The sequence below is a fragment of the Triticum dicoccoides genome, chromosome 5A (assembly GCF_002162155.2).
Source record: "Triticum dicoccoides isolate Atlit2015 ecotype Zavitan chromosome 5A, WEW_v2.0, whole genome shotgun sequence".
NCBI lineage: Eukaryota > Viridiplantae > Streptophyta > Magnoliopsida > Poales > Poaceae > Triticum > Triticum dicoccoides.
This window is the reverse complement of record NC_041388.1, coordinates 613212233-613233357: the sequence shown is the minus strand read 5'-3', so window position 1 is coordinate 613233357 and position 21125 is coordinate 613212233. Positions and strand designations below refer to the sequence as shown.

The following is a 21125-nucleotide window of genomic DNA, read 5'->3' as shown; positions in this document are numbered from 1 at the left end:
CCCCCCAAGTCCTAATCCAACTAGGGAAAGGGAGGGGAGTCCTACTCCCGGTAGGAGTAGGACTCCTCCTGCGCGCCTCCTCCTAGGGCCGGCCGCACCCCCCCTTGGATCCTTTATATACGGAGGCAGGGGCACCCCTAGACACACAAGTTGATCTCTAAGATCGTTCTCTTAGCCGTGTGCAGTGCCCCCTTCCACCATAGTCCTCGATAATATTGCAGTGGTGCTTAGGCGAAGCCCTGCGACAGTTGAACATCAAGATTGTCACCATGCCGTCGTGCTGACGGAACTCTTCCCCAACACTTTGCTGGATCGGAGTCCAGGGATCGTCATCGAGCTGAACGTGTGCTAGAACTCGGAGGTGACGTAGTTTCGGTGCTTGATCGGTCGGGCCGTGAAGACGTACGACTACATCAACCGCGTTGTCATAACGCTTCCGCTGTCGGTCTACGAGGGTATGTAGATCACACTCTCCCCTCTCGTTGATATGCATCACCATGATCTTGTGTGTGTGTGTAGGATTTTTTTTGAAATTACTACGTTCCCCAACAGTTTTGATATCGGAAGTGTTCCGGGTGAAATCGGGATTTACCGGAGTACCGAGAGGTTACCGGAACCCCCCGGGAGCTTAATGGGCCATAGTGGGCCTTGTGGAGAAGAGGAGAGGCGGCCAGGGCAGGGCCGCGCGCCCCTCCCCCCTTTCCTTCCTCTCTCCCTCCTCTTTCCCCCTCCACTCCTAGTCCAACAAGAAAAAGGGAGGGAGTCCTACTCCCGGTAGGAGTAGGACTCCTCCTTGCGCCCCCTCTAGGCCGGCCACACCTCCCCCCTTGCTCCTTTATATACGAGGGCAGGGGGCACCCTAGAGACACAACAATTGATCGTTTGATCTTTTAGCCGTGTGTGGTGCCCCCCTCCACCATAGTCCACCTCGATAATACTGTAGCGGTGCTTAGGCGAAGCCCTGTGTCGGTAGAACATCATCATCGTCACCACACCGTCGTGCTAACGAAACTCTCCCTCAACACTCGGCTGGATCGGAGTTTGAGGGACGTTGTCGGTGTCAAAACCGGCGGATCTCGGGTAGGGGGTCCTGAACTGTGCGTCTAGGCCGGATGGTAACATGAGGCAGGGGACACGATGTTTTACCGAGGTTCGGGCCCTCTTGATAGAGGTAAAACCCTACGTCCTGCTTGATTAATATTGATGATATGGGTAGTACAAGAGTAGATCTACCACGAGATCAGAGAGGCTAAACCCTAGAAGCTAGCCTATGGTATGATTGTTGTTCGTCCTATGGACTAAAACCCTACGATTTATATAGACACCGGAGAGGGCTAGGGTTACACATAGTCGGTTACAATGGTAGGAGATCTACATATCCGTATCGCCAAGCTTGCCTTCCATGCCAAGGAAAGTCCCTTCCGGACACGGGACGAAGTCTTCAATCTTGTGTCTTCATAGTCCAGGAGTCCGGCCGAAGGTCTAGTTCAGCTATCCGGACACCCCCTAATCCATGACTCCCTCAGTAGCCCCTGAACCAGGCTTCAATGACGACGAGTCCGGCGCGTAGATTGTCTTCGGCATTGCAAGGCGGGTTCCTCCTCCAAATACTTCATAGAAGATTTTGAACACAAAGGTAGTGTCCGGCTCTGCAAAATAAGTTTCCACATATTGCCATAGAGAGAATAATATTTACACAAATCTAATCTGCTGACATATTCCGTAACATGACATCACACCACGGCCAAGTCTTTATTCGAATCGTTTTACTGTCCCACGTCGGTGCATTTAGCGAGACGGTTTCCTTGGCATGTCTTGTTAAAGCAGAGATCGTGTCCCCTTATTCCGGGATTCTCATCAATACGGGTGTGGGTAACCCAACCGCGCCATTGACTATGGCGCTTGGGAGATAAGCGAGTTTTACCAGGCTGGTGGGGGCTAGGGCTGGAATTCGAGCCGAGTCAAGCCAGCTTGGCTCAACTCGCTAGAGCCCGTTTCGTTAACGAGCTAGCTCGACTCGGCTCGTTATTATAACGAGCTCAAATCCAAGATTGGCTCAACTCGTATAACTCACGAGCCGGCTCGTTTAGCTTGTTAAGCTCGTTAAAGATATGAACATAAAACCCTCAAATATTATAAAAATAATTATGTATATATTAAACATATATATATCACTAAACAATAGTAATTTCCTTGTAACACATGAGTCTCCTAGGCGGCTGGGCCTTCAACGGCTAGGCCTTGTGTTGTGCGTCTGGGACATAGGGTGTTGAGTGGCTGATCTTTTTTTGTATTGGAAGTGGCTGATATTTTGTACCGAGTCTAACGAGTTACACAAGTACTCGTGAGATTGGCTCGTTTAACTTGGTCAATAAACGATCTTAAACTAAAGCTCGGCTCGACTCGTTATTCTTCGAGTTCGAGTCGATTCGAGCCGAGTCACGAGCTACTCGTTTAGCTCGCGAGCTTCGAGCTTTTTTTCCAACCCTAGTGGGGGCGCATAGTCGCGTCCGCCCATATAAGGGGATAAGGATCCACCTTTTCATCCACGCCTTCTTCCTCCTTTGCCTATCCATTTCCGCGCACTCGAGCTCCAGCGCCCAAGTCCGCACACCCCACCTCAACCTTCTCCAGCCATGTCCGGAGCGGGAGGCAAGTGGATGGTCTCCTCCGTCATGGAGGGACACATCAAAAGACAGAGGAAGGCCGCATACTTATCTAACGACATTGCGCACCGGCTTCCCGAAGAGGGGCAGCTCATCCCCACCCCTAGGCCCCATGAGAGGGTGGTGTTCCTCCCCCATTTCCTCCGCGGACTAGGCTTCCCTCTCCACCCATTTGTCCGGGGGCTCATGTTCTACTATGGCCTGGATTTCCACGATCTGGCCTCGAACTTTGTCCTCAATATCTTGGCGTTTATCGTCGTGTGCGAGGCTTTCTTCTGCATCCGCCCCCATTTCGGCCTATGGCTCAAGACTTTCAATGTCAAGCCGAAGGTGGTGCGCGGCACCCAGGCGGAGTGCGGAGGCGCCATGGTGGGCAAGATGCCCAACGTCCTATGGCCCGAGGGCTCCTTCATGGAGTCCCTAAAGGGGTGGCAATCGGGGTGGTTTTACATCACCGAGCCGTGCGACCCTGAATGGGTCGCAGCCCCTGAGTTCCGATCTGGACCCCCTACGCGGCTCACCTCCTGGAAAGAGACGGGCATGTCGTGGGGTAAAGAAGGAGAGCTGACCGGACTCCAAACATGCATCCCAACCCTGGTGGACAAGAAGCTCAAACTTGTCAACGTAGTCCAGGTTATGCTCATCCGCCGGATCCTCCCATGTCAACAACGGGCTTTCAACCTGTGGGAGTTCAACTCGGCACAGCATCGAACTCTGAGCAGACTCTTCGACACGACGTACGAATATGCCTGGAAGGTGCTTTTCAAGGGTGTCGAGGCCCCCGCATCCGCTACCGAGTATCGCGGATTCAGCACGCAGCGTCGCGCTCGTGCGGTAAGCTGTTTTAACCTTTTACAAGGTATTAGTTTTTCATAGTTTGACTCCATGCGGGATCTAAGCTCCCTTACCTTTGATAGGATTGGCAGGAGACGTCCGGACAGATCAACTGTTCGGCTCCTTTGCCCGAAGGCCTAGCGAATGCTCGCTTGGCGAAGCTGCTGGTTCCGGCACCCTATGTGGTGCCGGAGAAGAAGGCCAAGAAGAAGGCCACGGGGACTCGAAAGAGTGCCCGGCGCCTGGGGGTGTCGGATTCATCATCCGATGACTCCAAGACGCACTCCTCCCGTGAAGACGAGGAGGAGGAAGAAGAGACCTCTCCCCCTCCAGCGGGGGGAGAGAAGAAAAGGAAGGCCGCCCCAACTGGGGAGGCCGAAGGGTCCAAGAAGAGGAAAACCCTTCCTCCGGATGGCTCCACCAACACCGAAGATGGTGAAGAGGAGTGGCCGCACAGGGCCAAGCCCCTGGCGAGATCGTAAGCGTCCGGATACCAGAGTGATTCATAGTATTCCTCCATTGCATAGCTTTTCCTTATGTCGAACATGTTTATGCAGTCCACCCAAAGACCGGCTCGACATGTTGCGAGCGGTTCCCTGGATTCGTCGGATGTGAATTCACTTCCGACAGCTACCTCCCCCCACCCTACGGACGACGCCGAGGTGCTGTCTCGACAGGTTCCAAGCCAGGAGGAGGTGGCCCTGGAGGCGCCGCAAGGCGACCTCCCGGACTCCAGGCGTGAAGGGGGTAGAACCCCCAAGGGCTCTAATTCCGGCTTTGAGCCGGACACTGCGCCGGAACCTTCAACGGTTCCGGACTCCGGTAGGCAGCCTCCTTCCAAGAGGAGCAAGCCTACCGAGCCGGTGACCTCCATCCAACCGGAGGCACCGGACAATTTGCTGGAGACTCTTAACGGCGCCTCCATCGACGAGGAGCACCGCACTATTATGAGTGCTGTGATCCAGAAGGTTCAGTCCGCCAAGAGTGGACTGACTGAAGCCTGTGCCAGCCTTCTAACAGGCTTTGAGGTAAGTAAATAATATGTAAAAATATTACCGCATAGACAGTAGCCCCTGATGCTCTGTTCGGCGTTCGGAAAGAAAAGCCGAATAGAGGATCTAATAACATTCGCAGGAGTCTAACATAATCAAGTCAATATGCGTATGCAGGCTTCGCTGCTGGCCTCCGCCGCACTGACTGCGGAGGTGGATACGCTGAAGCAGAACCTCGAGCGGTCCGAGCAAGAGCTCGGCCTAGCCAAGCAGCAGCTCGAGGAGAAGGAAGATAAGAAATACCTTATTGAAATATGTGAAAGGTGCAATTGCAAAAAGTGACAGGATTAACGCGGCTATTATAGGGGCCACAACTGAGGTGGCGACCCTTAAGCAAACGCTATCCGAGGCCGAAAAGAGGGCGGCCACGGAGCGCACCGAGCGGGAGAAGCATGAGATGCAGGTTGGTGAGGTGCGGCAAGAGCTCCAGGCTCTCATGAAAAAACATGAGAGTTTGGAGCTTGACTCAAAGACGCGAGAGTCTGAGCTCGCGGCGGCCATTGAAGATGCCAAGTCTGCCAAGACCGAAGCCCAGAAGGCCCTCCAGGAGGTTGAGGCAATAAAAAAGATAGCGGCGGGTAAGGCATTCTTTATGCAAAGCAAGTACGTAAAAGTGAATTACTTGTCACTTACCCGAATCCAGAGCTCTCCAGGAGCATTCACAGACTTGCCCCATAGCGTGTCGGATGCCGCCGCCTTCTACCGAGCCGAGGAGGGAAGCTTGACAGAGAAGGTGTTCTGGTCTCAGTATGCTGAGGCCGAACACCCGGTGCCCTTAAGCGACCAGCTGAAACAGCTGGTCGAGCTCCATAAGGTGGCCGAACAGGCCATGAAGGGCCTCATAGTCCGGTTGTGGCCTGGAGAGGCCATGCCTGGTAGCTACTTCGGGCTGGTGAGGCGGCTGGTGGAGGCCTGTCCAAGGCTCGAAGTCATCAAGCGCTCTGTATGCATCGAGGGTGCCCGTAGGGCGCTTGCCCGTGCGAAGGTGCACTGGGGCAAGCTGGATGCTGAGAAGCTTGTGAAGGACGGGCCACCGCCGGGCAAGGAGCATCGCAAGCCCGAGATGTATTATGATGGCGTTCTGAAGGGTGCCCGCCTTGTGGCGGATGAATGTTCCATGAATGTAATTTTTTAGTAAACTCGCTCGTTTTGTCATGTGCGCTGAAAACTTGTTCATGTGCACTAAGCAATGCTTTTTGAATTTAAAATATTACCTTCTGTGCGGCCGTTTATCAAATTTGAGAGATGGCGAGTCGTCAGCTTCTGCCCCCATGGCACGAGTGCTGGGGTGTTCGGGATAAACATGAGCGCTCTTTTTCCCATTCTTGGGTCCTTCGAGGGAGGCACTCAACACAACGAACAAGGTAATCGGACTATAATGCTTGAACACTCTCACTTAGCCATAGAATTCTATAATTTTAAATTTCGGCGAAGCCCCTAGTGTTCGGAAGACCGAGTTCGGGGCGCTATCCACGCCTAGGCTGGACAAAGACGACTCCTCGCTCTAAGCGGCATAAGTCTTTAGGGACTCGAAAACCTCTCGAACAGCGACCAGCTCTCGCCTCATCATGACGGTCAGTTTTAGCTTTCTCTACTGAGGTGCTTAGCCTAACTCAACTGGGGCACAATCGCAGTAGTTCTCCTAGTACTACCTTAGCCGATATAACGGAACGTAAGGTACCAAAACATAGGAGCCGGGCAAACCCAACTATTGACCCAAGACATGATTCGGAGCCGATGCATATAATGCTATAAGTTCAGGGTGCCGCACTTGTGAAAGTGTTCGGACTTCTCACACCATGTTGTGGGGTACTTAAGCCCCTGGCGTATTGGCCGTACCAAAGTGTACGGGTGCAACATGTCATTAATGAACATATATTTGTAAAAAAGAGTAATGCAATAATAGACGAAAGCTATGCATTGTTTATTTAAAAAAGGCTGCGATCAAAGCAGGACGATACAAATAGTGCGATAAGCAAAAGATGGGACTATCAAATATGTCCTTTCCAGGGGCGAGCTGCGGAATGTTATGCGAAACAGGTATACTGCTCGTTATAGAGACCACCTTAGAGTTTCGTAGTGCGGCGTAGCTTTCTGCTTCCCTGGTTGTATCGTTTGTGCGGCAATTATACTGCCAGACAAGCCTTCCGAAGAATGGAGTCCTGAAAATAAGAGAAAATTAAGAAATCGGCAGCCCCTAGTGCGGTTTAAGCCGTGTTTCGGGCGTGCCGTGATGGTGCCCCTCCTCCTGTGCCCATGGTATTTCCAGAGCGTGGTTATGTACGCGCAACACTGGTTTCGCAAGTTCGCGAGGGCTGGGGTTGGGGCCGCATTGCTACGCTTGCTTGGAACGTGCCAGGCGGTCTTGTTGTAGGTTACTCCGGGCGCGCTTGATGGTGTCCAGACGTTTAATGGCCGGACTGGAGAATTGCCTTGAGAGGCTGCTTTGTACCTCCGCTGCGATAGCCGCCGTATGCTCCTCCGTTCGGAGAGGGCGTTTGGTGTTCCCATTGACCGTGATGACTCCTCGAGGGCCTGGCATCTTGATCTTGAGGTATGCGTAGTGCGGCACCGCATTGAACTTAGCAAATGCAGTTCGCCCAAGTAGTGCGTGATAGCCACTGCGGAATGGGACTATGTCGAAGATTAACTCCTCGCTTCGGAAATTATTCGGAGATCCAAAGACCACTTCAAGTGTAACTGAGCCTGTACAGTTGGCCTCTACACCTGGTATGACGCCTTTAAAGGTCGTTCTAGTGGGTTTAATCCTCGAGGGATCGACACCCATTTTCCGCACTGTATCCTGGTAAAGCAGGTTCGGGCTGCTGCCGCCGTCCATAAGGACTCTGGTGAGGTGAAATCCGTCAATAATTGGGTCTAGAACCAATGCGGCGAATCCGCCATGACGGATGCTAGTGGGATGGTCCCTTCGTTCAAAAATGATCGGGCAGGAAGACCATGGGTTGAACTTTGGGGCGACTGGCTCCATCGCGTATACGTCCCTTAGCGCACACTTCCGCTCCCTCTTGGGGACGTGGGTTGCGTATATCATGTTCACCATCCACACTTGTGGGGGAAAACCTTTCTGTCCACTGTTGTTCGGCGGCCGGGGCTCCTCCTCGTCATCGCTATGCAGCCCCTTGTCTCTGCTTTCGACATTTAACTTGCCTGCCTGCTTGAACACCCAACAATCCCTGTTGGTGTGATTGGCTGGTTTTTCGGGGGTGCCATGTATCTGGCATGAGCGGTCGAGTATTCGGTCCAAACTGGACGGGCCCGGAGTATTTCTTTTGAATGGCTTTTTCCGCTGACCGGGTTTAGAGCCTCTGAATCCGGCATTAACTGCCGTATCCTCAGCGTTGTCACCGTTAATGCGGCGCTTTTGCTTGTTGCGACGCGACCTGCCACTGTTGTTCTTGGTATCCGAATTACCAGGGCTCTTGGTCATGTTATTGCTGCGAGCTAGCCAGTTGTCTTCTCCCGCGCAAAAGCGGGTCATAAGTTTCGTGAGGGCTGCCATAGATTTCGGCTTTTCCTGTCCTAGGTGCCGTGCAAGCCACTCGTCGCGGATGTTATGCTTGAAGGCTGCTAGGGCCTCTGCGTCCGGACAGTCGACAATTTGATTTTTCTTGGTTAGGAACCGTGTCCAGAATTGTCTGGCCGATTCCTCTGGCTGCTGAATTATGTGGCTTAGGTCATCGGCGTCTGGTGGTCGCACATAAGTGCCCTGGAAATTGTCGAGGAATGCGGCTTCCAGGTCCTCCCAACAACCAATTGATTCTGCTGGCAAGCTGTTAAGCCAATGCCGAGCTGGTCCTTTAAGCTTGAGTGGGAGGTATTTGATGGCGTGTAGGTCATCACCGCGGGCCATGTGGATATGAAGGAGATAGTCCTCGATCCATAGCGCAGGATCTGTTGTGCCATCGTATGATTCAATGTTCACGGGTTTGAAACCCTCGGGGATTTGATGATCCATTACTTCATTTGTGAAGCATAGTGAGTGTGCGGCGCCTCTGTATTGGGCTTTATCACGACGCATCTCAAACGAGCTTTGTCTACTGTGTTCGGCCCGGCCGGATTTACTGTATCCGGCGTGACGAGTACCGTCTCATGCCATGGGGCGCCCACGCGATCCATAGATCGATCTTGTTTGCCTTGCCTTGTCCTCCAATATGTCTCGCAGGTCTGGCGCATTTTCCCATGCCTTGGTATTTTTGAGCGGCACCGGGGTGCAGCTTGAGTGGAGGGCCGAGAGGCCTCTCTGTCGCGGCCACGGGGTGGCCAGTCGGCCGCATCATGCGCTGGTGATGTAGGTTTAGGTGCTTCCTCCTCTAATTGGGGTAGCAACCTGTGCTTTGGGTAGCTCTTGGAGGGGCGTTCGAGTTCATACTCTTCGGCCGCAAGGACTTCAGTCCATCTGTTGGCTAGCAAATCTTGATCAGCTCTAAACTGTTGCTGTTTTTTCTTGAGGCTGCTCGCCGTGGCCATAAGCCTGCGTTTGAAATGCTCTTGTTCAACGGGATCCTCTGGCACGACAAATTCGTCGTCGTCGAGGCTTGCCTCGTCTTCGGAGGGAGGCATATAATTATCGTCCTCGACCTCTCTGTCTGCCGCTCTCTCATGAGGGCTGGCTTCTCTATCCTCCTGTGCTGAATCTTGCTAGAGGTGGTTGTCTTCGGCACTGTCCTGGGTGTTATTATCTCCCATGCCGGAATCACCGTTTTTGTTTTGGCGGGATTTAGAGCGGCGCCGCTGACGCCAGCGCTTAGGCTGCTTCTTGGAGGGGTCATCCTCCGCTGTTCCATCGCCATTGCCTTCTTTTGGGGTGTCCACCATGTATATATCATACGACGAGGTGGCTTTCCAGTGCCCTATAGGCGCTGGTTCTTGATCGTCTCCTGCATCGGCGTCCATACCGTCGATGTCTTCGGAGTCGAAGTCGAGCATGTCGGTTAAATCATCGACAGTGGCTACGAAGTGGGTGGTGGGTGGGCTTTGAATTTCTTCATCATCCGCATCCCAACCTTGCTGACCATAGTCCGGCCAGGGCTCTCCTGACAAAGAGAGAGACTTTAGTGAATTCAGAATATCGCCGAAGGGCGAGTGCCCAATCGGGTTCGATCGGTCGGGGCGCGGAGGGCTCGGAGTCTGGAGAGGAGTCTGGATCCTTGGAGTCACGGGCTTCGCAGAGAATAGGGATGGTGTTCGGCTCGATCGCCATAGAGATTGCAGCCCCGAGGCGGTGTCTAACCACCCATCCTCGATTGGTGTGATCGGCTCCAAGCTAGGGGTCGGAGTGGACACAGGTGCGGCTTCCAGGGCACTGTTCGGCGGCAGAGCTAAATCATGTCCATTGTAACAGTGCGGCGCGCTCGGCTGTGGCTCGAATCTGTCGAAGATCAAGTCTCCGCGGATGTCGGCCGTGTAGTTCAAACTTCCAAATCTGACCTGATGGCCAGGGGCATAGCTTTCGATCTACTCCAGATGACCAAGCGAATTGGCCCGCAGTGCAAAGCCACCGAATACGAAGATCTGTCCGGGGAGAAAAGTCTCACCATGGATCGCATCGCTGTTGATGATCGGAGAAGCCATTGGGCCTAAAAGTGACGACACGGAGGAACTCTCAATGAAAGCACCAATGTCGGTGTCAAAACCGGCGGATCTTGGGTAGGGAATCTCGAACTGTGCGTCTAGGCCGGATGGTAACAGGAGGCAGGGGACACGATGTTTTACCCAGGTTCGGGCCCTCTTGATGGAGGTAAAACCCTACGTCCTGCTTGATTAATATTGATGATATGGGTAGTACAAGAGTAGATCTACCACGAGATCAGAGAGGCTAAACCCTAGAAGCTAGCCTATGGTATGATTGTTGTTCGTCCTATGGACTAAAACCCTCCGGTTTATATAGACATCAGAGAGGGCTAGGGTTACACAGAGTCGGTTACAATGGTAGGAGATCTACATATCCGTATCGCCAAGCTTGCCTTCCACGCCAAGGAAAGTCCCTTCCGGACACGGGACGAAGTCTTCAATCTTGTGTCTTCATAGTCCAGGAGTCCGGCCGAAGGTATAGTCCGGCTATCCGGACACCCCCTAATCCAGGACTCCCTCAGACATCATCGGGCTGAACGTGTGCTGAACTCGGAGGTGCCCGTGCGTTCGGTACTTGATCGGTCGGATCGTGAAGACGTACGACTACATCAACCGCGTTGTGCTAACGCTTTCGCTTTTGGTCTACAAGGGTACGTGGACAACACTCTCCCCTCTTGTTGCTATGCATCACCATGATCTTGCGTGTGCGTAGGAATTTTTTTGAAATTACTACGTTCCCCAACAACAACTAGTTAGAGCCAAGGCATCGGGTCTGAGTAGCAAGCAGAGGGGAGGTGGATCCACAAGCTCGAATGAATGTCCTATCTGCTAGTCACATATCTACCGGTCACCGGCCATCTTAGTAGTAAGCGTAGTGAGGTGGATCCAGTGGCTATCTGAGTAGCAAGCGGAGGGGAGGTGGATCCAGTGAATAAAAATGAATGTTTTTTTGTAAATCAAATCAAACATTTCAAGGTACCCGCTCAAATTTTTTTAAATACATGTTGGATATTATTAAAATGCACAATGTACATTTTGTAGATATATAGTGAGAAGTTTTAAACACATGTTGAACATTTTTTAAAAGTGACATGAATGTTTTCTTAAACGTGCATGCATATGTTGAAGTGCTAGAATATTTTTTGAAAATGTCACGAACATCTTTTTATATGTTATGAATTTTCTCTTAGGGGATGTACCTAAGGGGTGTGCCATGACACACCTAGAATTTTAGGAAATATTTTTTTACCATGTAGTAATAATTAGCTGCTTGTTTTGAGGCCATCTCCCTTGCTTCCCAGTGGTCTGTGTTGCTAATTGCGATTTAAACATATTGCCTTGAAGTGGTAAAGCTGATCAAGGAAGGAGTAGATGACTGGTTGGAGCATATGATGATGGTTAGAGACATTATTGCTCTTCTTCAGGATCGTGGTGAATTCTTAATCAAGCATGTGAGGAGAGAACAAAACGTTGTTATTCACTTTTTAGCAAACTTTGGTCGAATTAAGAAGCGCACTACATAATGGTTTCGATCGGGTCCAGACGAGGTCCCGAAACTATGTAATGCAGACTTGGTTGTTGCTTGATGACTCAATTCACCTTTTCCTTGCAAAAAAACTGATTTTCAAGGCCCATCCAAACCAATTGAAATAAACCTCTTTTTAAAACAAAGTGTGCACACACTCCATTTTTTTCTGGATCCGTCCCTGCTTTGGATCATAACACTTTAACTACCAGAAACTAAGCCCACACCCACAACAAATGATGCAAATCCCAATTTGGTATATGGTGCAATATCATGCAAATCTTCTTTACAAGTTAAACTTTGCACGTTGGCATTGGAAATCCAAGCTTGGAATTTAGTACTGCTAATCAGTTGTGTGATCTTAAGAAAACACCATGCTTCTAAATTACTCTAAACAACAAAAAGGTCACAAGACGTGTAGCAAACCCCACATAAATCGGATGTTCTAGGGGAACTAGCAAAAGTGATGAAAACCAAATATTATTAGTTTGTCATCTTCTAGGGGTAGCGTTGGATATGCCGCAGTTTCATGTGTTGGATCATAAACTTTAATTAGACCACAAGTTAAGCCCACACCCCATGGCAAGTGATGCAAATCCCAATTAGGATTTGTCATGCAATATCATGCAAATCATCTTTTCTAGTTAAAACTTTACACATTGGTATGGCTATCTCAAACTTGGAATTTAGTACTACTAATTAGTTGTATGGTGAAAATCCTAATTATGCTATGCCATGCACATCTTCTTTACTAGTTAAAACTTTACAGGTTGGCACCACTATCTTAAGCTTGGAATTCAGTATTGATAATCAGTTGTGTGATCTTAAGAAAACAACATGCTTCTAAATTACTCTAAACAACAAAAAGGTCACGAGACGTGTAGCAAACTCCACATAAATCGGATGTTCTAGGGGAACTAGCAAAAGTGATGAAAAGCACATATTATCAGTTTTATCATCTTCTAGGGGTAGCGTCGGATCTGCAGCAGTGTCATTCGTTGGATCATAAACTTTAATTTGACCACGAGTTAAGCCCACACCCCACGGAAAATGATGCAAATCCCAATTAGGATTTGTCATGCAATCTCATGCAAATCCTCTTTTCTAGTTAAAACTTTACACATTGGTATAGCTATCTCAAGCTTGGAATTTAGTACTACTAATTAGTTGTATGGTGAAAATCCTAATTATGATATGCCATGCGCATCTTCTTTACTAGTTAAAACTTTACAGGTTGGCACCGCTATCTTAAGCTTGGAATTCGGTATTGCTAATCAATTGTGTGATCTTAAGAAAACACCATGCTTCTAAACTACTCTAAACAACAAAAAGGTCACGAGACGCCACATAAATCGGATGTTCCAAGGAAACTAGCAAAAGTGATGAAAAGCACATATTATCAGTTTGTCATGTTCTACGGGTAGCGTCGTATATGCCACAGTGTCATCTGTTGGATCATAAACTTTAATTTGACTATAAGTTAAGCCCACACCCCACGGCAAGTGATGCAAATCCCAATTAGGCTTTGTCATGCAATATTGTGCAAATCCTCTTTTCTAGTTAAAACTTTACACACAGGGATAGCTATCTCAAGCTTGGAATTCAGTACTACTAATCAGTTGTGTGATGCAAATCCTAATTATGCAATGACATGCACATCTTCTTTACTAGTTACAACTTTACAGGTTGGCACCACTATCTCAAGCTTGGAAATAGTATTGCTAATCGGTTGTGTGATTTTGAGAAAACAAACAATGCTTCTAAAACGATCAGTTAAAAGGTTACGAGGGGCGTAGTGATCTCCCACAAATCCAATGTTCTACAAAACTCAGACGTACGGGAATAACAAACCACAAGCACCAGCTAACTCGAGATAGGATAAGTTCAGGTTTCTTACATATATACGAAATGACACGACGATGAATAATTAAACAAGAGACAACAAACCACTTATCTTGCTTTATGGCGCAGATGCTTCGAACCTGCTTTGCATATCTTGGGCTTGTTGCTCCCGTTAAATAGCCACAAATCAGCCATGAAAACAACACTTCCCAGTCATCCGATTTCCTCTCAACTCTAACAAAAGCCCAGCGAACCTCCACCCCAGCCATGGCAACCACCCTCGCCACTGACGTTCGCCTCTCCATTGCGCACCAAACCCGCTTTGCCTTCCGCCTCGCCTCCGCTATCTCATCCAACCCCGAGTCTACTATCAACAATGCCGCATTCTCTCCGGTCTCCCTCCATGTCGCGCTTAGCCTCATCACCGCTGGCGCGGGGGGCGCCACCCGCAACCAACTCGCCACGACACTGGGAGAAGGCGAGGTTGAGGGACTCCACGCGCTTGCTGAGCAGGTGGTGCAGTTCGTGCTCGCCGACGCGTCCAGTGTCGGTGGTCCGCGCGTCGCCTTCGCCAACGGCGTTTTCGTGGACGCGTCGCTGCAGCTCAAGCCATCCTTCCAGGAGCTCGCAGTGTGCAAGTACAAGGCCGAGGCCCAGTCCGTGGACTTCCAAACTAAGGTGATCCCCCTTCCTTGTCTAGCTCCTTCTCGAAATGATGGCAAGGTTTTTACCAGTAAACAAATACAGAGTAAAATAATTTGTCCGTTATCTATGGCATAATTATGTACAGTGTAAAATCACTTTGAGGCTTAAGTATGTCATGCAATTGTTTCTCCCAAAGGTACCGTGTTCATGTTGACATTTAGCTAAACCTCATAACTGTTCAAGATTTGTTATAGTCCTTTCCATTGAAATTTAGCAGTTATTTCTACACCACTGTTTTTAACACTAGAAGTTTAGAACAGTTTCCAACTTTCTATAGGTACATACATATAGTATTTCGGCCGGTTGGGTAAAATAAAATAGATTCGACTTAATATATCCTACTTTTAAACCGTGTCCAACTTAATTATTGAATCGAAACTGCTGTGCACACGATGTTTTCTGGCCGATATGCACCCGACACTTGAATCCAGCGGGGTAGAATTGATGGCCAACTGCATCCAATGGTGGCCGCTGTGTGTCGGTCGTCAATCGGGCACAACTTTGTCGTTCGCATAGCAGCGTTCTTATTGAATTGTAGTTGTTGTTTACATAAATTTATGATACTTTGGTAACATTCATCGTTGTGCTGTCATATTGCTTATTGTACTCCAGAGTAGCATACATATAGGAATATGTATAATCGATCTCTATGAGCTGAACTCCCTTAGGTATTGCATAATATTGCTTCGAGATGTTGTGATGACCATTTAATCAATTTCATGTGCACATATGAAAAAAAAACTGTCATCCATGGTTGCATGTGATGATTTTACTATGTGTGGGAGAAACCTTACTATATATAAAAATGCTTTACAAAACATTAGTATTCCGCTTTGCATACTCGGCACAACTATAGTATTTCATACGTTGAGAGGATTTGTTTTTCAAACTTTGGTGGCGCAACAGTATTTTCAATTTATTTTCATTACATAATTGACCTTTCTTTATTTTGCCTTGGTCTAGGCCGCAGAAGTTACTGCTCAAGTGAACTCATGGGTAGAGAAAGTCACAACCGGTCTCATCAAAGATATTCTCCCCGCAGGATCTATTGACAATAACACTAGACTTGTTCTTGGCAATGCCCTTTATTTCAAAGGAGCTTGGACAGATCAATTTGATCCACGTGGAACAGAAATCGACTACTTCTACCTTCTTGATGGGAGCTCAATTCAAACACCATTCATGTACAGCTCAGAAAAACAATACATTTCTTCTTCTGATGGCTTGAAGGTACTGAAGCTTCCTTACAAGCAAGGTGGGGACAAGAGGCAGTTCTCCATGTACATCCTTCTTCCAGAAGCACGAAGTGGTATCTGGAGCTTGGCAGAAAAGTTGAGTGCCGAACCAGAGTTCCTGGAGCAGCATATCCCAAGGCAGAAGGTTGCACTCAGGCAATTCAAGCTCCCCAAGTTCAAGATATCATTTGGAATTGAGGCATCTGATTTGCTCAAAGGTTTGGGTCTGCAACTGCCATTCGGTGCTGAAGCAGATCTTTCAGAAATGGTGGATTCCCCAATGGCACAGAACCTCTACATCTCATCCATTTTCCACAAAGCATTTGTCGAAGTGAACGAAACAGGAACCGAGGCTGCAGCAACAACTATTGCTAAAGCAGTCCTGCGACAAGCACGACCGCCCTCGGTCTTGGATTTCATCGCGGATCATCCTTTCCTCTTCCTTATCCGGGAAGACACTTCCGGTGTGGTTCTATTCATCGGTCATGTGGTCAATCCCCTCCTATCATCATAATGTGCTTGCTCTGAAGTGTCTTGTCATTTGCCTCAGCTGTTACATGTAAGGGGAGGGTTTGGACAATCAAGCATGCTGCCCATGCAATAAATCCAATAAAATGTTCTATGCTTTTGATGAATATTAAGCTCGTCTGTCGGCATATTATTTTTGTGGGAACTTTCTGTATCGAGGATTGGACCACCTTGACCCAGAATATAGCTATGCCACTACCTGCGAGATTGGGAGGTAGAGGCGGTTCAACACACTCATTTTCACCTTTTTTTGTTTGAAAGGAATAGAAAAAACACAATCAAGTCAAAGTCAAAACACATGAAATTGTAACTAGATTCTTGTCAAACATTGCAAAAAAGTGGTCCAAGTGGATGGTAAAGTTCCTTTTTCTTTAAAAGTGAGATTAAAGGAATTCCCACCACTTTTTCTTTGCTCAATTCACTGAACCAAATACATAAATAGTGCTGCTGAATGAAAGAAAAAAAAATCCATTTTCCAAGCATGGGCCAAGGCTCGCCAATTACTGAACCACCAATCGTCCTACAACCGGAGCCGGACGCCATTCAGCTGTTGATAGGAGTGGAGATCAAGCCTTAGAACAAGCAGGCAGCAAAAGGCGGTGGCCGCTGCCATGGGTTGCTGTGCAACCAAAGACATTTCCAAGCTCGTCCTCAAGCCAAGCAATCCAACAACATTTTGGTACTACCAGCAGCAGAGATTCGAGATTGAAGTCTCCGCATAGCATACAACATGGAAACACGGAGCATAAGCACTCTGTACCAATCAGTTGCATGAAAGACACAGAGAGAATGAAACTGGAGGCGGCAATGAGCTGACAGAGGCAAAGCCTATGCCACTGCCTTATTCATGAGGCCAAGCAAGTTGCTGCTTGTCCTACAATTATTCAGGTACGCAAGGAAGTTACCAAACTGGACAAATAAATAAATCTATCCTACAAGTCTACATCGCAGTTGACAGAACATGCTTGCTGCCTAGAAGATGGACGGAGCCTGCACCGCACCGGTAAGCCATTCCGCTGCCCAGCAACCCGAATAAGAGCTCTAGATACCTGCAGAACAGTCTCATTTGTCAAACCAATTGTACCACTGATTGATTAGGCAAAAGCCATTAAAGTAATAATATGTCAAAGCATTTGCATTACTTAAAAGCATAAACATCAACTTCATCATTACAAGCCGGCAACAAAATCAGAAACCGTATGAGAACTCTAGATACCTGCGGAAACAGTCACTTGTCAAACCAATTTGTACCACTGGTTGATAAGGCAAAAGCCATTAAAAGTCAAAGTTTGTATTGCTTGCGGAACTTATATCAAACCTCCAAAGGTGGAACAAAACCGACACCAAATCAGAAAAGATTCAAAAAAAGATAGAAAAAGACTGCCTCATGGGCATACGAGGGATTCATGGAGTTGAAAGCAGATACATCTGCCTTCTAGCCCAAAGTCACATGTTTTTGAAGTGTAAGAAATAGCCAGTTACTAATTAAAAATTTTAAATCAACCAAATCATGCAGTAGAAGCCTCAAACAAGGGATCATGCATCGTACTACAAACTGATACTTCCATCGGTCCAAAATAGACATTACCTTTTCAAACACTCTACAGCATTAAAAATATAACAACTGCCAAAAGGTCCTCTGGAAGGCGAAGTCACCCGCTTCTTCATTTGGTGGACCTTCAGCATCGCTGTTGTACTGCCAACCATCTCGAGCACCAGAAGCTGAAAAACCTGGTCTGCGCAGCATCAGGAGATGGCCAAGCATCTTTGTGTGTGATGCACGTAGATCTGCCAGATTTGGCTGAACAATCCTCACTGGTCTGGCCATGGCAGCAACGCTGCGATCTTGTGTACTGGACACTATGCAGCATGGTGGCTATCAAGGAAGAAGAAGGCGCACAAGGACCGGCGCAGGGATTTCTGTGAGGAAGAGCAGCGCATTCTAAGGCGAGAGCACATACATGGACACGGTGTTGGCCAAGAATAAATTGGAGGCAGATAGACGTCATCATGCTTTCAACAATAATTCGCACTAACCACAGTGGAGGCAGTAGAGCCTTCGTTCCATGTTGTTTTGGTTCTTATTGTGATCTCCCTCTCCTTAAGAGTGAATTAGCCACACATGGCTTTCTTGTATCGAATCAAAACCTTCTTCTCTTCTTATAATGAAACATGCGCAGAGTTTTTGGAACTTCGCTCAGAAAAGTAAGTATCATAACTATCCAAAATGAGCATCAATGTGGAAGGGCGTAGTTATAAGCGTGTATATTGCTACTTATCAAATATTTACATCAAGGTGACAACTTTAGAATCACAATAGGACGTGATACATCCCACGAGCTATAGGGAGGAAAGGGGGTTGTGTTCCATTCTATTACATACTGCATAGCACGACAGCATTCTCATCTATGTGCAATTAAGAACATATGCACAAATTGGGAATGGGAAATGTCCAAAGCTATCAGCCATCCGAGGAGCCACAAGGAGGAAACAACCAAACATTAGAGCAGTAGCACTAGGGACGAGGCAAACCGGTAGCAAGGCAGCTGGATGGAATGTAGGCTAAGCAAAAGAGTTCGTCCAGGAGAGAGGATAGGAGGTATGAGAGAGCAGCTGAGGAAAGGAATGGAGCTGCAGGGTAAGCCTCATAAAAGGTGAATAGAGGAAGCAGCATCAGGATAAAAGAGCCCAGTGGCAGCTTGCCATAATAGCATTACGGAAGGAGGGAACAGCTGAGCAAAGGGTCGTCGGGAATTAGTCCTCACTCAAAATTTAATTATTCAAAAATGGTCGTAAAGGGAACATTTCTGTAACAAAAACAAAAGGTAACGGTTATGATCCCTAAACTGAAATACGAAGATAAGCTTCCATTACCTGTAAACCAATGTTATAAAGTCACCTTATGCATTGCATTGCTCAGAAATTTGGCTTCATCAGGTTCACCACCAATGCCATGTCTACAAGCATAAGCCAAACAACCAATGATATTTAGACCAAAGATATGATGGGATAACAACGAGATATTTACACAAGACAAAATTGAGAGAGGAAAAACACATTTTTCAACATTGGAATAGATAAACACAAAAGCACATCTATTGCCTTGCAAAGAATATTTCTGAGAACGGTATATATACTAAGTAACCTCCTAAAACACAATGCCATGCACATAATATTAGCTGATTAGAAAGAGTTATTCTAATCTTGCCCTGTGTTATCTGAAGTTGACAAAATATAATGTATTCAAACCAAAAAAAATTAAGAACAAAGAAATAACGACAATTCAGAGTTAAATAACTTTAGCTTGAAAAGATGAAACAAACTCAATTCACTTATCCTCTAGTACAAATATACTGTGGCACTTGCGAATCTTCAATAAGTGGTAAAAATGAACAATTATCTTGTCAAGATCAAACTAAGCCTTCATTATGGATTTAAGTTAGCAAGATTACTATAAACAAAAAATGGACCAGAGGATATAACTAGTTTTAAGCCTTTACATGTGACAATTGAGCTACCCATTTGGGCATTTCACTGTTGCAGTTGGTTCAAGCTTAGTTTTCCTGTTTCCAGCTGGTATTAATCTCGAGGGAAAGTAAATCACTGGCATCATATGGCTTTTGCATAACAATACATTTCTTGTTCATCAAATAGACTTAACATATAGTGCTTGCTACCTCTGGGTTGAACCACATAGTTTGACAATCATCATCATCATCATAACAATAATAATATGATAAACATTATGATTATCTATTCAAATAACCCATCAAGCAGCAAAATAACAGTTGACAGATATTCAATTTATATTATTAGTCTAACAACAAGGGGTTAAAAAATTCATCAATCAATTATAGAAAATTACTTGGGCATTTACCTGCAGTGTAGACACTTGTGAATGGATGAACCAAACAGTAAAATGTCTGTATGGGAGGCTTGTACACTTCCAGTGACTCAAGCTGGACCATGAAAATGCCGTGATACGTCCATATAAACACCACATTATTGTCCTCGCAATACCCGAGCATCATTGGGCCCATTTTCCTTTTATCTATATAAAGAAGTTCCTCCAATCTAATAGTCTTCCCCAGCACCCATGAAACAACACCATCACGGTCGATCTTCCTTTTCCACAAATGGAGGTTGGCGTCTAACAGCTCAAGGACGCCAAGCTCACCACCGTCCACGGGCATAGCCCGGAAGGTCCGGCTGCCATTCCTACTACACTTACCCAAGCAGGGTAAGTGTATGACAGCCAGGTGTTGTGTATCCAAATCAAATTGAAGGATGGCAGCTACCTCCCAAGCAATTGAGCAAAGGGACCAGTAGAGGGAATTCCCGACCAGGGTACTGGAAACACGCATCTCAATCATGGTGGTTACGCCGCTCGTAAAATCCGCGGATACCCAGATTGGATCGCCCCATTTGCCGGTCTCGGACGAGTAAACGCAGGCGAACAGCCGCTTGTTCTGCCTGTCGACGCCGGTCAAGACCGCCTGGAACCGGAAGGGGCGATCGTCGAGGATTCCGGCGGTGCGAAGGACCGCCCCGTTTAAGATCTCGGTGCCCTGGCCGTCGTCGATCACCCAGGGGATGAGGAAGCGGTGCTGGTCGCCCGTGACGGGGTCCCACACGAGGACCTCGATGTCGAAGCCCGCCGGGTCGATGAGGAGCACGAGGCCGTCGCGGCAGCCGATGTTGGAGCGGCCGCTGCCGTCGTGGAGGCGCAGGGAGAAGCGCTCGACCGGGACGCGGTCGGGGTGATCCAGGATAGGGGTGAAGGAGAGGACTTCGGGGGCGTCCGGGGCGGGGTTCGGGGCGTCGGGTTTGCGGCTCACCTCCTCGAAGAAGCCGATCAGGGGAGGTGGGCTGCGGAGGTGGTGCGCGCGGAAGCGGCGGACGAAGCGGCGGTCGGTGACGAGGCGGCGCCAGCTTTTGCAGACGAGAGAGGCGCGAGGGAGGGCGGACGGCAGCGGGGCTAGCCGGACGAGGATCTCCGGGAGGAGGTTCTCGTCCTCCAGCGGGGCCGCCACCTCCGGCGCCGGCGAGCTGGGGAGGTCGCCGCAGGTCATCTCGCCCAACAAACTCCTCTGGGAAACCGATCAGAACAGACCAAGTCGAGCAGTCATCTCATCTTACGTGGGCG

General features: G+C 48.2%; 2 protein-coding genes across 2 annotated transcripts; one reads left to right on the top strand and one right to left on the bottom strand.

The window, feature by feature from the left end:
* Positions 1–13490: 13490 nt before the first annotated feature.
* On the top strand, positions 13491–16086 carry LOC119303395 (serpin-Z2B). The gene is made up of 2 exons (XM_037580520.1): positions 13491–14189; positions 15180–16086. The coding sequence occupies exons 1-2, from the start codon at positions 13779–13781 to the stop codon at positions 15963–15965; spliced, it is 1197 nt and encodes a 398-aa protein (XP_037436417.1). The 5' UTR covers positions 13491–13778; the 3' UTR covers positions 15966–16086.
* Positions 16087–16775: 689 nt separating this feature from the next.
* Positions 16776–21055, bottom strand: LOC119303392. Its single transcript, XM_037580518.1, has 3 exons — positions 19857–21055; positions 18854–18936; positions 16776–17028 (listed from the first exon to the last, which is right to left on the bottom strand). Exons 1-2 carry the CDS (start codon positions 21049–21051, stop codon positions 18896–18898), a joined length of 1236 nt encoding a protein of 411 aa, XP_037436415.1. The 5' UTR covers positions 21052–21055; the 3' UTR covers positions 16776–17028; positions 18854–18895.
* Between the last annotated feature and the right edge of the window lie 70 nt (positions 21056–21125).

What these genes read in the sequence shown, in the direction of transcription:
- LOC119303395 (XM_037580520.1), top strand. Translation starts at nt 13,779, where the DNA reads ATGGCAACCACCCTCGCCACTGACGTTCGCCTCTCCATTGCGCACCAA. An exon ending in CCGTGGACTTCCAAACTAAG is followed by an intron (nt 14,190 to 15,179) that starts GTGATCCCCCTT and finishes GCCTTGGTCTAG; the next exon opens with GCCGCAGAAGTTACTGCTCA.
- LOC119303392 (XM_037580518.1), bottom strand. Translation starts at nt 21,051, where the DNA reads ATGACCTGCGGCGACCTCCCCAGCTCGCCGGCGCCGGAGGTGGCGGCC. An exon ending in CACAAGTGTCTACACTGCAG is followed by an intron (nt 18,937 to 19,856) that starts GTAAATGCCCAA and finishes TTATGCTTGTAG; the next exon opens with ACATGGCATTGGTGGTGAAC.